The sequence below is a fragment of the Lissotriton helveticus genome, chromosome 1_1 (genome assembly GCF_964261635.1).
Source record: "Lissotriton helveticus chromosome 1_1, aLisHel1.1, whole genome shotgun sequence".
NCBI lineage: Eukaryota > Metazoa > Chordata > Amphibia > Caudata > Salamandridae > Lissotriton > Lissotriton helveticus.
In genome coordinates, this window is record NC_136057.1 from 1,900,786,505 (window position 1) to 1,900,802,025 (window position 15,521).

The 15,521-nt window shown below is 47.7% G+C and overlaps 1 protein-coding gene across 3 annotated transcripts in view; it reads right to left on the minus strand.

Annotated features, from left to right (window-relative positions):
• PRRC2C (proline rich coiled-coil 2C) overlaps nucleotides 1-15,521 on the minus strand; it is a 1,522,187-nt gene that overhangs the window by 161,644 nt on the left and 1,345,022 nt on the right. For all 3 annotated transcript variants that reach the window (XM_078642844.1, XM_078642853.1, XM_078642862.1), the window contains 3 exons: nucleotides 9,456-9,563; nucleotides 8,453-8,647; nucleotides 5,921-6,127 (listed from right to left, as the gene is read on the minus strand). In XM_078642844.1, the coding sequence (XP_078498970.1) occupies nucleotides 5,921-6,127; nucleotides 8,453-8,647; nucleotides 9,456-9,563 (510 nt within the window). The remainder of the gene's footprint in view (nucleotides 1-5,920; nucleotides 6,128-8,452; nucleotides 8,648-9,455; nucleotides 9,564-15,521) is intronic.

The window sequence follows — 15,521 nt, forward strand, 5'->3', positions numbered from 1 at the left end:
TTGCTGCATAGCAAGCTCTGGTAGTGGGCTTCCTTGCCTCCCGGATGATGTCCATGCATTCAGGGGGCAAATCAAGGTAGGCAAACTCTAAGACCTCAGGAGCCAGATTGAGCTGCTGCGGATCTGGGTGCTGAATGTCGCCACGGTTCTGCGTTAAGAGCCGGGGTGTGAGGTGCAGTCTTTGATGCGGTACCACGGACAGTTCGAGGAACGTGGTGTACCACGGTTGTCGCGCCCACGTTGGAGCAACTAGGATGAGCGTCAGCGAGTGTTGCTTTAGCTTTTTTGCCACCAGCGGAATGAGAGGCGCTGGGGGAAAAGCGTACGCAAATCTGCCTGACCAGTTCATCCATATCGCATTGCCCTGCGATAGTGGGTGAGGGAACCTGGCGGCAAAGCTTTGGCATTTTGCGTTTTCCTCCGTGGCAAACAGGTCTATCTCTGGATGACCCCACTGCTGGAAGGACGGGCGGAGTACTGATGGATGTAACTCCCACTCGTGCATTTGGTGGCTGTACCTGCTGAGCAGATCCGCCATCTGATTGTCCGTGCCCGGGAGGTGTTCCGCCATGAGGAAGATGTTCCTTTGAATGGCCCACTTCCACATGCTCTGAGCCAGATGAGACAACTGTGGAGAGTGCGTACCTCCCTGCTTTTGAATGTAGTACATGGCTGTCATGTTGTCCGTCCGGATCAACACGACTTTGTTGCACAGATGTACTTTGAAGGACTTGAGTGCCATGAAGATTGCCATCAGCTCCAAGTAGTTGATGTGCATCTTCCTTTGTTGCGTTGTCCATAGCCCCTGCACTGTATAGTGGAGCACATGAGCCCCCCCATCCCTGGAGAGATGCGTCCGTTGTTAGTGTAATCTGTGGCACAGGCTCCTGGAACGGTCGGCCCTTGCAAAGGTTGTGTGGATTCCACCAATGCAGAGAGCTGTATGCCCGACCCATCACCAACACTAGGTTGATTAGCTGTCCTTGAGCCTGAGTCCACTGATGCGCTAAGCATTCTTGGAGCGGACGCATATGGAGTCTCGCGTGCGGGACTATGAAGATGCAGGAGGCTATCATGCCTATCAACTGCATGAACACTCTCGCTGGGAGTGAGTGTTGCGGTCTGAACTTTTGGATCAGCGCCTGGATGTTGTCGATCCTCGCTGGGTTTGGCTGAGCTGTGGCAGCCAGAGTATTTATCGTCGTGCCCAAATACTGCCGCACATGGGCCGGCTGAAGGTGTGACTTCGGGTAGTTCAGTGCAAATCCTAGACTGTGAAGGAGGTGAATGGTGTGGGACATGTCTGCGGCGCACTGCTGGGCTGACTTTGCCTGCACGAGCCAGTCGTCCAGATAAGGGTAGACATGTATACCCTGTCTCCGGAGGTGTGCCGCCACTGTCGCCAGACATTTTGTGAACACTCTGGGAGCAGTGGTCACTCCGAAGGGGAGTACCTTGAACTGGTAATACCTGTTTTGGATGGTGAACCTGAGGTACTTGCGGTGGGATGGGTGGAGTCGTATGTGAAAGTAAGCATCCTTGAGGTCTAAGGTTGCTAGGAAGTCTCCCCGTTGTAACAAGGGAAGAACCTGCTGCAATGTCAACATGTGGAAGTGTTCTGAAAGAATGTACTGGTTTAAGGGGCGTAGGTCTAGAATCGGCCTGAGTGAGCCGTCCTTTTTTGGGATTAAGAAGTACAGGGAATAAACCCCCGTGCCTTCTTCCTCCACTGGCACGAGCTCTATTGCGCCTTTTTGCAGCATCACCAGAACCTCCTGCTGCAATAAGTGCAAGTGCTCTGCTGACATAGGACGGAGTTTTGGGGGCATGGGTGGTGGGGTGGATGTCAGCTCCAAACAATAGCCGAACTGGATAAGTTTCCTGACCCACCTGTCTGTGGTGATGGACTTCCAGACGGGCAGGAACTGTTGGAGTCTCCCCCCGACAGGTGTTGGATGGTCGGGGGGCAGTGACAGGGAGTCACTGTTTGGTGGCGGCAGAGGAACGGGAACTGTTGTTGCCTCTGCCTCTACCCTTGGCACTGTTTCCTCTGTATCCACCTCTGCCCTGCTTGCTGTAGGAGGATTGCGCACCACTTTTATTGAATGGCGTCTGCTGCGACATGTGCCCCCTGTTAACACCTCGATTGCCTGAGCGACGAAAAGTGTTCCCTCTAAATTGTTGTGACTGGAGAGCTCCCATGGACTTGGCAGTCTCGGTATCTTTTTTGATCTTCTCCAGGGTGGTGTCCACCTCTGGGCCAAACAACCTGTCTGGATTAACGGGCTGGTTGAGGATAGTAGTTTGTATTTCTGGCTTGAATCCCGAGAGGCGGAACCATGCCTGACGCCTCAACATCACACTAGTGTTGATCGCTCTCGCTGCTGTGTCCGCAACATCTAGCGCACACTTTATAGCAGCGTTGGAGATGAGCTTCCCCTCCTGGATAAGCATTTCAGCTCCCTCTTTAAACTGGTCTGGCAGGTGTTGTAACAGCTGCTCTAGGGTGTCGTAGTGTGCCTTATCGTATCTGGCCAACAGAGCCTGCGTGTTTGAGATGCGCCATATGTTGGCCGCCTGAGCTGCCACCCTCTTCCCAGATGCCTCCAGCACTTTTGACTCCTTGTCTGGGGGAGGAGCTTCACCCGTGGTTTGGGAGTTTGCCCTCTTGCGGGCATTAGAGACCACCAAAGAGTCCAAAGGCAACTGGCCCCTAATGTAGGTCGGGTCGCCAGGTGCCGGTCTGTACTTCTCAATGCGTGGGTTGACAACCCGTGATCTTGTGGGTTCCTTGAAAATGTCTGCCGCATGCTTAAGGACCCCTTTCAACATTGGGAGAGTCGACAGTTTTTTCAGCAGTGGAGAAAGTGTCAAAAAGGAAGTCCACCTCCACGGGGTCAGCATGCATTTCCACTTTATGGTTCGTGGCTGCCCTTTCAATTAAGGCATTAAATGCCGCAGAGTCCTCAGTGGGAGACGGCTTCACGTTATAAACCTGGGGATCCTGGACCGTCTGCTGGTCCCTTTGATCACCAGTGTCCATCCATGAGTCCTGCTGCTCATCAGGCTCTGTATGAGCAGGAAAATTGTACTCCTCATCTTGCTCCCCTCCATCCCCATCAGAGTATGTGGGTGAAGGTGTTGCACTCCGCCCATGCTGAGGAAGAATCTGCTCCACCAGAACTGGTGTTTCTGCTGCAGGCTTCTTACGTTTCAGAGGAATGGTAAAGGACTGCAAAGGTTGTGAAGTAATCTTCCTCTTGTATAGCGTGAGTTTCCCGGTGTCGGCATCGATGAAATGCTCCGACCGTTCTTCAACCAAAGGGTGTCGATGACCCACAGCCCCAGCCGGTTGAGTTGACGTCGACACAGTGTCCTTGGGCACCGACCGCGGTGCAAAGGCCTTCGGCGCCACCTTAGGGGGCAACGTGTAGAGGAGCGGTGCCGATGTGCTCTTCGGTGTGTCTGCCGGCTTCGGTGCGGAAGGAGTCTTCGGTTCCGATGCCAAAGCCTTGTCCTTAAGGCGCTTGAGGGAGTCCGAGACCTGCTTCGTAAAGGAAGTGGACGGTTTCGTCGATCCGACCGATGTCCTTGGTCAGCCCCCCGGGGAAGACCCGAGCGTGGACGACTTGTGTTTGTCCGCTCGAGGCGCAGGAGCACTCTTGACTGGTGCGCTTCGATCACTGTTCACTGCCGCAGACGTCGATGCCGACTGCTTCGGATCGACAGGCTTTCCTTTAGGAGTCACGGCCCCAGACCTTGGCTCTGCGCCCTTCACCGACTTCGCCTCAACGGGCCCCCTGGTCTTCGGCGCGACAGACTGACCCGATGTAGGCTCGACAGTCTTCTTGGGCGTCGGCTTGTCTACCTTGGTGGACACCGGCTCGACGGGCTTCTTCGAGCTTGGCTCCTTAACCACCTTCGGCACCTTTGCCTGGTCGGCAGCTTGCGTCTGTTGGGAGGCCCCCGAAGACGACGGCGTCGGCACCGGAGCCGACGTCTTCGGTTTCGATGGCGTGTCGGCCATCTTTGTTTTCATCGATACCGGGGGTTTCGGTTTCGATTTCGGTAATGGCGGCTCCGCGGAGGTGTCCGTAGCCAGGCCGGAAGGCGGGGCCGTGGATCGCAGTGTAAGGTCTTGGGTAAGGCCGTGTGGCGATCCCGTGACCTCAGCCTTTGTAAGAGTACGAACGGGGCATAGCTCATCCTCCGAGCTATCTTCCATGGCCCCATATGCTTCGTCGTCGTCCCCTACCTTCTCGACGATTTCCTCAATGTCGGGACTGTGGACGTCCGCTCTGTCGTCGGACTCGACCTCCACCGGGGTAGGGGAAATCTGCAGGTGACGCACTTGCTCGTCTTCCGCGGGGTCGTCAAAGATGTCCACCGGTGCCGGAGCCGATCGCTGGGCCTCAAGGCGCGCCACGCGCCGAAGCTTGATCGTCTTCTTCGATCGAAATCTGGAACAGGCCATACAGTTGGCCTCGTCGTGGTCCGGCGACAGGCACTTGTTGCACACAGGCTGGACGTCGATGTGTGGGTACTTGGATCCACACACGGGACATTTCTTGAATGGACTCCGCTCCATGCCGTCGAAGTCTTGCTGCGTCGACTAGGCCCCGATCACCGAAGCGTCTCACGACCCCCCGGATATCCGACTCTACGAGCTGGAAGATAGACGGGACCGAACGCGAACAATACCGACGGTACAAAGAAGGCCTTTTGGCCTTGAAAAAGTTCTATCACGATTCCGAACAGGAGACGTCAAAATCACATCCGAACCCAATGGCGGAAAAAAACAATCTGGGGATGGAGTCGATGCCCATGCGCACTGTAGTCCAGGGGAGGAGCCACCTATCTCGTGATACTTCGAAGACTCTTCCAGGACAACAATGTGTAATCATCCGGACCCAACACTAGGCGGCGATCTATGCTACAGATATGAATTTAGCAGCCCACATGCCTCGAACATTTACTTACCTTTGAAAAATCATAAGTCCAGTTTCCCTCGATAGATTTGTCATTTTGGTTTCTATTTAAAGATAATACAACCTATTTTTATAAATTGGTATCAGATTTTTATTGTGTTGAGTTTGTTACCTATTGACTGTTTTAGTACTTCTAAATGCTTTACACTTGTTCCTTTGACTAATCCTGACTGCTCTGCGCTACAGTTGACCAGGACTGATCCAAGGCTTTTATTAATGAAGCTAACTGGACCTGATAGAGACTGCAACATTTGTACATGGTGAGGTCTCACAATCACACCACATAATCCACTTTACAATTTGGACATGGCACGAGTGAATTTGTTACTTCAGCTTACATATCACTCTAGTACAACAGATGACACTGCAAAACACAGGTAGGACCTCACTGTATGATGCAAATATTAACTATGTGAGGAAGTCTCTAAGGTGCAAAAGCTGTATCTGATTGGCAACATAATAATGCATCATAAATGAGAAAAGCAGCAGCGGACCCAAGAGGTGCCGCGCCCTAATCCCAGTTCCAAAAGCGTGTCGATGTATGTGCCGCTACCCCTGCTGAGTGGCGTCACTGTGAATCCAGATCAAATAGTACTTTTTTAAGCTTGGGTGGGGGCGCACAATTATAAAGTCCAAAAAGAGCAAAATATTTTTTGTAAGTCCTTTCTTTATTTGTACAAAAAGTTTATTAGTTGCAGAAGTACATTGATTTCATTGTATAAAAACAGTTGATCAGCAGAAAAGAAAGTAATTACAAAAAATATTTTGCTCTTTTTGGACTTTATAATTGTGCGCCCCCACCCAAGCTTAAAAAAATAATAATGGATCATAGTAGGGGGAGCCGCACATTAAGTCATGCTAATGGAGACTATGTACATCACAAATTCCACTGGAACACAATTATATGTACTTAGGATGAATCTACACATTACCTTGCCAGCTGGAGGCATCAGGCCATGCTGGGAGCCGGTGGAAATCATTCCGCGATAGTTCTGGCTTGCTTGGACGTTGCGTGTCAAATTCTGATGCTGAGCTTGGGGCGAAGGTTGAAGGGACTGTGGCAAAGCGATGAGAGGTTGCCCACCCGTTGATCCAAAATTAGCAAGGGATAGCTGAGATCCTTGCAAAGGTACTGCCATCTGAGCAAGAACATACACATGTTCATATTGGATTGGCAGGCCACAGGCAATGACAATATTACTTGGGGTTCAGACTCATTTTCAGTTTTACAAACAGTATCTCTGCAACTACATTCCATTTCAGTGTTTGACAATTTCCCTCATGATCCAATGCCAAGGGAGGAAAGGAAAGACTGGTCTGTCATAAACAAAGTTGTTAACTTTATTTAGTTTTGAGACAGACCTTCGTAAAGTTTTACAAAACATCACATTACAATCATAACAATGAAATATACAGGACTTTATATACTTTAAATAAATAGAAGCTTTAAAACATTTAAAATACATGAAAATCTTTAAGCAACTGAAGACAACGTAGGAGAGACTACAAAATCTAGAGGCATTCTTGAGTTCACAATATGGTCTAGAAATCTTCCAAAGTCATCTCCACTGCAGCTGTAAGAGAGCTGAGTAAAGAAAACCTGCTCAACATCTTGCATTAAGGTGCTGCACAATTAGAAAATGCACTCTGAATGCAGCACGTTCACTTCTAATGACCGTGTTCCAGAGCACAAGTTAGGAAAAAACACACCAGGGTCTGCACTATACATGCAGTGCATTTTCCTTCATTGCTCTGGCGCACCTTTTAAAAGGTGCGCCCAACGCAATGAAGGAAAATGCACCGTATAATGATGAATCCGCTGCCCTGGGGGCAGTGCATTCATGTGAAAAACGAAGCAGCTGCTTTGAAGCCACTCTGTGTTTTCAAAGTGCAGGCGGCAACCAAGAAAGCTGGCGCCTTATGTGCACCAGCGCCATCAGTACTACAGAAGGGGCCGCACAAGCGTCTGCAGCCCTTTCTGGAATACCAAAGTGCCCTGCGGATGCACAAAGTGGGCGCACACGCCTGTGGCGGAACGGGGTATGATTTAACAAAAAAGAAGAGTAGCTTAGTCTTTGACGTATTAAATACCAAATATACTGCAAGAAGGAGCTGTATATTTGAAGAAATGGGACAGCACATCCTTAGAACGACTTCAGACTATTTGAGACCTCTCAACGTTTTTTCCGAATCCGTTTTATCTGTGCAATTTGAAACCTTTACGTACATTCCAGTTCTACTAGAACACAATTATAAATCTCATTAATAGACTATCGTAATTTAACATCAGCCCTTTATTTATCACTTACTGCCAGCCTCAATGTTCCTTCTTTTGCTTTCTTTACTTGATACCAAGTCTTCTCATAAGCTCCCAGTACTGTTTCATATAGATTGCTCAATCGGTTTCAAATTGCTAAACTGAATAGACAAGCCATTAACATTTGCTATATTCTACCTTCTATGGATTTGTATTTTGGTTTTTTCTTACATGGAACACATTTGACCGCCATTACTTTTGTCTTTCAAATGTTTTTAGGGGGAATTAAACCTATTCGATCTAAAGAAATTTAAAAGCTTTAAACGCCAGCCAGACTGGATATTGTCCAGCTAGAGACATTTTAAAGGTGGTGATTTCTGTTAACCCCTTCACTGCGGCGGCTATTCCGCTGCAGTGCTAAGGGGGCGGGGCGGAAGAGCGGCGGGCGCATGCTGGTGACGGAACCGCTCCGTCACCAGCGTTGGTTGCGCTGTGCTTATGATGGAGCGGTTCCGTCATGGCCCGCCCCGCTCAATAGAACGCTCAGCGCAGGCGCGGAATCCGCGCCTCGCAGGCGTGTCGTGCGGGCCATGACGGAACTGCTCCGTCATCAGCACAGCGCGACCGAGGCTGATGACGGAGCGGTTCCATCATCAGCAGGGGAGGGGTTAAAATGCTTTGTAAGACTTATTCCAAAAACATGTATCCGATTAACATCTCTAACTTTAACATTTCCCAATTGCCATGTGACACCAACTAACGGACATTTAAAAAGGACCATTACTTCTAATTTTGTGACATTTATTTTTTAACTAATGCAGAGCAGAATATTCCCTAATGTGTATCAAGCCCCTGCAAATCAGTTGATTCTGCCAACTGTAGGTGCAGACGTTCTCACTGGTTTAATCCATATCAGAATTTCAGAAATGTGTACTGAAAATAAGAAAGGTGTGAGGATTGACTGAAGGCATGGGCTCTGTTACTCACACACTCAATATGCATGAAGACTAAGACACAAGCATACTTCAGCCGTAGCTCCCCCCAACGGCCACATTCATGCAACTTTTTGACAGATTCAGAAAGCAACATAATCAATTGGGCTAGATAGCAGAAAGAAGTATTCAATGGTGGGGTGACCACAATATAAGAAGCTTGTTTCCATGCTACTAATACTCTGCAAACACTATAATAGGTATCACAATTTTACCTTTTGATAGGGATTGAAGAACAGACCCTGAACTCCATTCTTGCAGGATTGGCCAGTACTTGGCAATGCTGTTTCAGTATCCGTTCGGCCAGTTTGCAGGCACACAAACTCAGCAGGCATAGACTGGGAGAGCCATTTTCTTTCAGGAGCAGGTGTCAGTTCTGGACCAGTTCTCACCTGGCTCAGGTATCTCCACTAAAGAATTGGTGGAAAATATTTAGGTGTTTTCATGGTGTATTTTCTCACTGCAAGTTTATTAAAGTTCTTGCTTTTTTTAAATGAAAACACTTATCGGTTACCACCTGATAGCTGGACTGCCTCCAGTAATGACACAAATAGCAGGTGAAGGCTTTAAAGGTGGTCAAAGATGAGAGCTACACAGAAAGCATAACAGTCCTAGCAACAATGGTCACACCCTAGCACTAGTATTACTGAGAGCAACTGTAGGATAGAAAAGCAGTGCTGCTGCTGATGGTGAACACATCTGATCAGAACAACTAACACCAGACATAAAATGTTTCAAAATCAATAAGATCTAGCAGTCAAGTGCTCAGCTTGTGATCTACAAACATACAGGCTGCAAAAGCAGACCTTTCTATCTTTTTGAGCTTGGTCACAGAAAAGACCCAGAAAACTGCGATCCTTTCTACAAAGTGACAATAGAAGATACATAGGTTGTTCGACTGTCGCTTGCTAGTGCACTGTTCTTGTGGGCTAGCTACTGCTCATGTGTCACCCTACATTTCTAAGGAGAACTCCAGAAGCAGGTTCTGGCTTTTTATCACACTGAATGTGAAATATATTCAAGGTAATCTTTACACTCTATGTGTTAGTTTCAAAAGATGGAAATGTGAGAAGCAAAACATTAGGTAATGATTAAAACGCCAGTGCAACACACTACATAATTTTAAACAAGTAATCGTTTTCAAATTTAGGTAACCCACCACTGTGAGAAATACGGACCGCTTAACCATGTAGAACAGAGCAAGCCTGTTGTGCTTACCTGCTGAAGAGCACTGGGGGACTGAGCAGTATTGTAGAAGTTGGTCTGCGTTGGCTGTTGCACTTGCCCAGAGTAGAGATTTGAAGGCTGCCCTATACTTTGTCTGGCCTGTGAAAAAAAATAAAAAAATATTATATATATATATATATATTCACTTATTTTCTGATCGCAAAACTATGAATCACTCAATTTACAGAAGCAACTCGCCCTAGGATGAGTAAATGTACTTAAAAGTACATTTTCCATCTGGGTATCTTCTTTCAATTGATAAAAACTACATATTTAAATATTCCAGTGTGTGTGCAGGATAGCAGAAGATTAAAAAAAAAATCTTTTTTGAAATTTATAAAAAGATACATTTATCAGCACTTTTATAATATCAACAGATATATTTAGCATTATAAAATACATTGGACTTAAAAGCCCAATTAATTACCCTTTTGTGTAAAACAAAACAGAAAAATTGTATTGTATTGTAATTGCATTTATATAGCGCTTACTACCCCTGACGAGGCGTCAAAGCGATTTTTCGGTGGTTAGCACGCTACTCCGGGACCCATAGACGATTAGTGTTGAATTAGTATAGTGAAACATGCAAGTACATTTTAAGTGGTGGATAGGTTAGTCAGTTATTTAAATTTGGAATGATAGCAGAAGGATAGAGGAGGACAAAGGTTTATATGTATTTATCGCTTGTTGACGCACGCTATTCAGGAAGCCTATAAAGGATTAGTGGTGAATTAATATGGTGAAATATGAGGTAATTTTACTTGGAGTGAGAAGGATAGTGGAGGGATAAAAGGGAACGAAAGATTTGCATTCATATAGCATTGTCACCCCTGATGGGTGTTGAAGCGCTTTTATGGCGAGTAGCACACCACTCCGAAACCCATAAAGGATTAGTGTTGAAATTTAGTATAGTATAAATATGAAGTAATTTGAGTAGTAGTTATGTTATTCAGTTATTTGGGCAGTATATTAGCATAGTTGAATATGGAATTTGAGAAGTGAACATGTTAGTCTGTTAATTTTGATTGATAGTGGAGGGATAAAGAGTGAAGGATTGTTTGCTTTTTTGTTTAGGTCTTAGGAGTAGGAGGAGGCTTTTGGATGAGTAAAAAGGTTTGTTTTAGGGGATCGGTGTAGTAAAAAGAGGTGTCAGATGGGGTAGAGCAGGAGAGAGTCTAGAAAGGGTTATTTTGGCGATCGTAGTAGTGGTGTGGGGTTTGGGATAAATGAGTGGATGTAGAGGATATATTGATAGATGTATAGGATGAGAGATAGGGTAGAGCATTGGAAGGAGTAGTAGAAAGAAGGTTGAGATGAGTCAGAAGGTTGGGCTAGAAGATATATTGAGCGAAGTATAGGCTGAGAAATAGGCTAGTTCATTGGAAATGCTAAATTAGAAGAAAGTGATAAATATATAGAGCCATAAGTACATTTAAAGTATATAGATACATAAAGGAAGTAAGTAAATTAAGATTAAATATATTGATAGAAGCACAGGATGAGAAATAGGGTAGTGCATTGGATATGCTTTTTCAGGAGAAAAGTAACAGACACACAGATCCAAGTGCATGGAAGGTACATAGATGCACAATGGAAGTATGTACATATAGACCAAATATGTTTTTTATTTATTGATTAATATTAATATTAATATTTATTGTTTTCTCTTTTCTCTTAACAATAATTATTTTACATGTTTTATAAAGTAATACACAAAGATAGGTACATATCTATAGTGAAAACGAATGCTTATAAAAAGAGGGATATGCTGTAAATTTCTGTTTCCGTATGGTGCTTATGTGGGGAAGAGCCAAATCTTGAGTCGTTTTCTGAAGATAAGATGGTGGTCAGTGGATCTTATGTTGGGGGTAAAGAGTTCCATAGTTTGGTTGCTTGAACAGAGAAGGATGTGCCACCCATGGTTTTTTTCTTGTATGGTGGGATTTGTCAATGTTATGTATTTTGTGATGGTAAGTATTATGAGGTGTTGTGCTCTGAAGATCTTGTGCTGGTGTGTGTGATATGTTTTGCTTTTGAGGTGTAGTGAAAAGGGGTGCGGATATATGTTTCATTGACTGGTTTTTGTTGTGTAGTATTGTTTGTGAGAGGAGGTTGAGACGTAGAGGGGGTGGTGATGTGTTTATGAGTAGAGTGTATATTGTGTGTAGGAGGGAATGAAGTCGAGGTGAGAGTGTTTATCTTAGACTGGTTTGTTGCAAGAGTTACAAAGTGTGGAGGTGTGCAGTGTGTGTGTTGTGTGTTAGTGTTATTATGGTAGAAGGGAGAAGAGGGTGTTTGTTGGACAACTGATGGAAGGATCATTATATGTTTGTTAGTGATAAAAGGTGGTATGTTAGGTGTTATTACAGCAGGGAGAGTGTGTCTGAGTGGGATGTAGTTATGTATGGTGTTGATTGGCGTTGTGTTAGTGATGAGTATGGATTAGTGGTATAGGATAGAGTTGTGTACTGTTGGTGGGTGAAGGTGGATATGTGTGGTAGTTGGGATAGTTGGGATAGTAGGGTGGGTAGATGTGGTTTGGTTGGGTTTGTAGTGCAGGCTGGTACATTAATCTGTGCATAGTGTTGTGCGTGGTGTACATTTGGTGCAAGTGTGTTGCTCTGTTTGTGGATGTGGATGGTGTGGGCTGGGTATTGCTAAATGAGAAAAGGGGCAGCATTTCTGTCCCTAGTCCCGACCTGTCTCGAACAGGATCAAACAGGCAACTGCCCTTGTCCTCTCCGCCCTTAGCCTTCACGCCCGGGCTGAGACGCCCTAACCCTGGCCTTTTATAGCCCTAGTAATCAGGTGACCCCTTCGGCCAATGGGAACCCTAGCACTAACACTATCCAATCACAACACTAGCCCTAAAATCTAGAACCAATAGGAGAACAGGACCTTACAGCCAATCTTAGCCCTAGTCCAAGCACCCAATCAGTTGAAAAACCCTGATCTCTACGTCCAATAAAGGCCCTAGCCCTAGCAGTAGTCCCAACCCAAGTCCAAGCAGCCAATGGTACAGGTAGCCCTAGTCCCTACTTCCAATAGAAAGCCTAACCCTACTATTTGTCCCACAACTAGTCCAACATCCAATCACACCAGAAGCCCTAAATAGCTACTTCCAATTAAAGGTCTAATCCTAGCCCTAGTCCCACCCTACTTCCAACAACCAATAACATAGGAAGCCCTAGTCCCTACTTCCAATAGAAATCCTAACCCTAGCCCCAACCCAACCCTACAATGATTGAATCACAGACCCAGAACCCTCAAATACCCAACCAATGAGGACATCAACCCTAACCCAATAGAAACACCAGATACAACCACCAATCAGTGTACACATGTGCAACCACTAGCAGACCATACAAGGTCCCAGCGACCTCAGACAATGTTTGCTGGCCAGGGAGTTGGAAGCTGCTTCTCCTGTTCAAAATCTCCTAGTAGACAGACAGGCTCAATCCACACTTTGGACTTCTGCAGGTAAAGGCTTCACTAACTCGAAATCTAACAATACGGTTTGAATAAAACTTTACTCCCCCTGCTGGCCAAAAAACCAAGTGCACTGGCCACTGTCAATACAGTTTAAACAGCTCACAGAAGCACCCTCTGATGTAGAATATCCCTGTTGCTGGGGGGGATGGGGGGGGGGAAGGAGGCAGGGGGGCTGGCCTCACTGGCTTGTGAACACAAAATAGTGGCCGGGGGTGCACTGTTTTAACACACAGGTCTTAGCACAGAGCAGAGGAGAAATTTGGAAGGAAAACAGATCTGTCACCAAGGAATGAGAGGGACAAACTACAGAGGTTGGACTTTGGAGTCATCTTCTTGCAAGATGGGCAATCCTTGACGTCATGGTCGGAGCTCAGGCACCAGACGCAGCATTCATGCGGATCAGTTATGGACATAGTCTTGCCACATTCTCCGCAAGCCTTAAAACCAGTCTTCTTCGAAGACATCTCGATAGAAGAAAAAGATACAGTGAAAATAACCACAGAGTAACAAAGTTACTACAAAGCTACTGTACGATCCCAGAAAACCGTTAGCGTCGATAACGCAGAAAAAGGGAACTGAAGTCATCACGCAGGCGTGGGCCTTATATGGTGTCGGTGACGTCAGCGGAGTCGCGCGCGATGCTGTGCCTCTGTGACGTCGTTCCACGTCAGCGCGAAGCTACAAAATAGAATTTCCGAATGCTGCTGACGCAGGGGGATATTCACAAGGTGAGGAATCCACTGGCAGATGTATCTATCAGAAACACACGCACTGCCTTTGCAGGCTGAGTGTCCTGCAGAACTAAACACAGTCAACATGGCACACATCCCTGTGGCCATTCCACACATCTACTGCCCTGGCATACATCAGTCACCCCTCTAGCTGGGTGCTTTATGCCAGTGGTGGGGGCACAGGTGCATGAGCCCTGTGCCCCTACAGTACCCAGGGCCATTCCTGGGCACTGTAGGTGCAGTGCTGCCATTTAGAGTGTATGGTGCTGGGAGGTTGTCATTACGAACTCCACAGCACCATGATGGCTCCACTGAAGACTGAGAAGTTTGATATCAAACCTCTCAGCACATTAAACCCACACTGATGCTAGTGTGAGATTTAAGGTAAAATGCACCAGAGGGCATCTTAGAGATTCCCCCTGAAACCTAGCCTAGGCTGCCACACAGCAGACATGTTGCTGGACCCCTGGGTGGAGAGCCCCCGCTCTCCTGGGCCTGCAACAATGCACATCCTGGGCGAGGTGCTAGGTCTCCTCCCCAGGATAGGCAGGGGGAAGCTTCAAAGGCCTGCCGCCTCTGTGAGCTTCTCCAGACCATTTGCTGTTCTCAGCAACTGGCCCCCACCAGTTCTGACCCCCACTCTGGCGGGAAACCCTACGTCAGCAAGGGGGGTGTGCCAGCCTGTGCCAACCCCACCCCTCAGGTGGGAGAGGCGAGGTGAAGTACGACCCCAGGCTCTGGCCATCTTGAAGATGGGGAGCCCTGCCCAATCACAGCTAGGCTCCTGCCCCCCTCCCACCGCAGAGGAGTAGACTAGGAGGTGTACCCACCCCAGGACAGGGACCTATTGATCCCTGCCCTTGCCCTACCTATAACGCCCCTAAATTCAGTATTTAGCGGCACCCTGAACCTTCCTTCCTCAGATCCGGATTACGGAACAAGAACGAAGAACAAGGAACAAGAAGACCTGCCGTGCAGCTGCTAAAAAGAGGAAGACACCAACTGATTTGGCCCCAGCCTACCGGCCTGTCGACCCTCGAACCTGCTCCTGCTAAACCCCAGCATCTCCAGTGGTCAGCAACCTCAAAAACCCCGGAGGACCGGACTCGTTTGTGACTCTGACTACCTGGGTCTCCCACGAGCAGTGGTACTGCTCAAAGCAAGTAACCAGCCCTGGCATCAGCCCGTAACCGCAAACCCTGCGCACACTGCACCCGCCAAGACTCGCCTGTGCTGGAGTGAATCAAGACCCTGAGGACGTCCCCCCGGCGATTCGAACCTGGAATCCAGTGCCCAAGAACCCTCCTCGACGACCCAGACAACGCCTGCAGCCTCAGGACAAGGGACCCCTCCAACTGCGACCAGCAGGGGGTAAGATTTCCCAACCTAAAAAAGACACCCCTGCACCAGGCGCCCCACGGCCCCCTGTTCCCAACTCCTGGGTGCCTACCTATCCTCCAAGATCCCAACTTACCCCTCGAAGTGTTGGTCGGACCAGAAGATCCTCCGTAACCGAGCCTGCAGCCTTTGTTCCCTTTTAAAGATCTCCATTGAATAACATTGAGCGCCCGACGGCTCAAAAGCACCCTGCCCCCAGTCGCCCGAGTGCCCCTGGCAGTGCAACCTTTGTCCTTATCTACTTCCCCATTTGCCCTGAGCAAGTCACCAGGAGCTCAGCTCCCACAGCGCCCAACCGAAGGCCCCCTGCCTCGCATTGGATAACATTGGGCCTAACTACCTCTGCACCAGTGCCGCTGAGGGTGTACTAACTGTACCTACCTGACCCTGGGGTACCCCCTGAGTCCATGCCCAGAACCTTAACTTCACCAGTCGA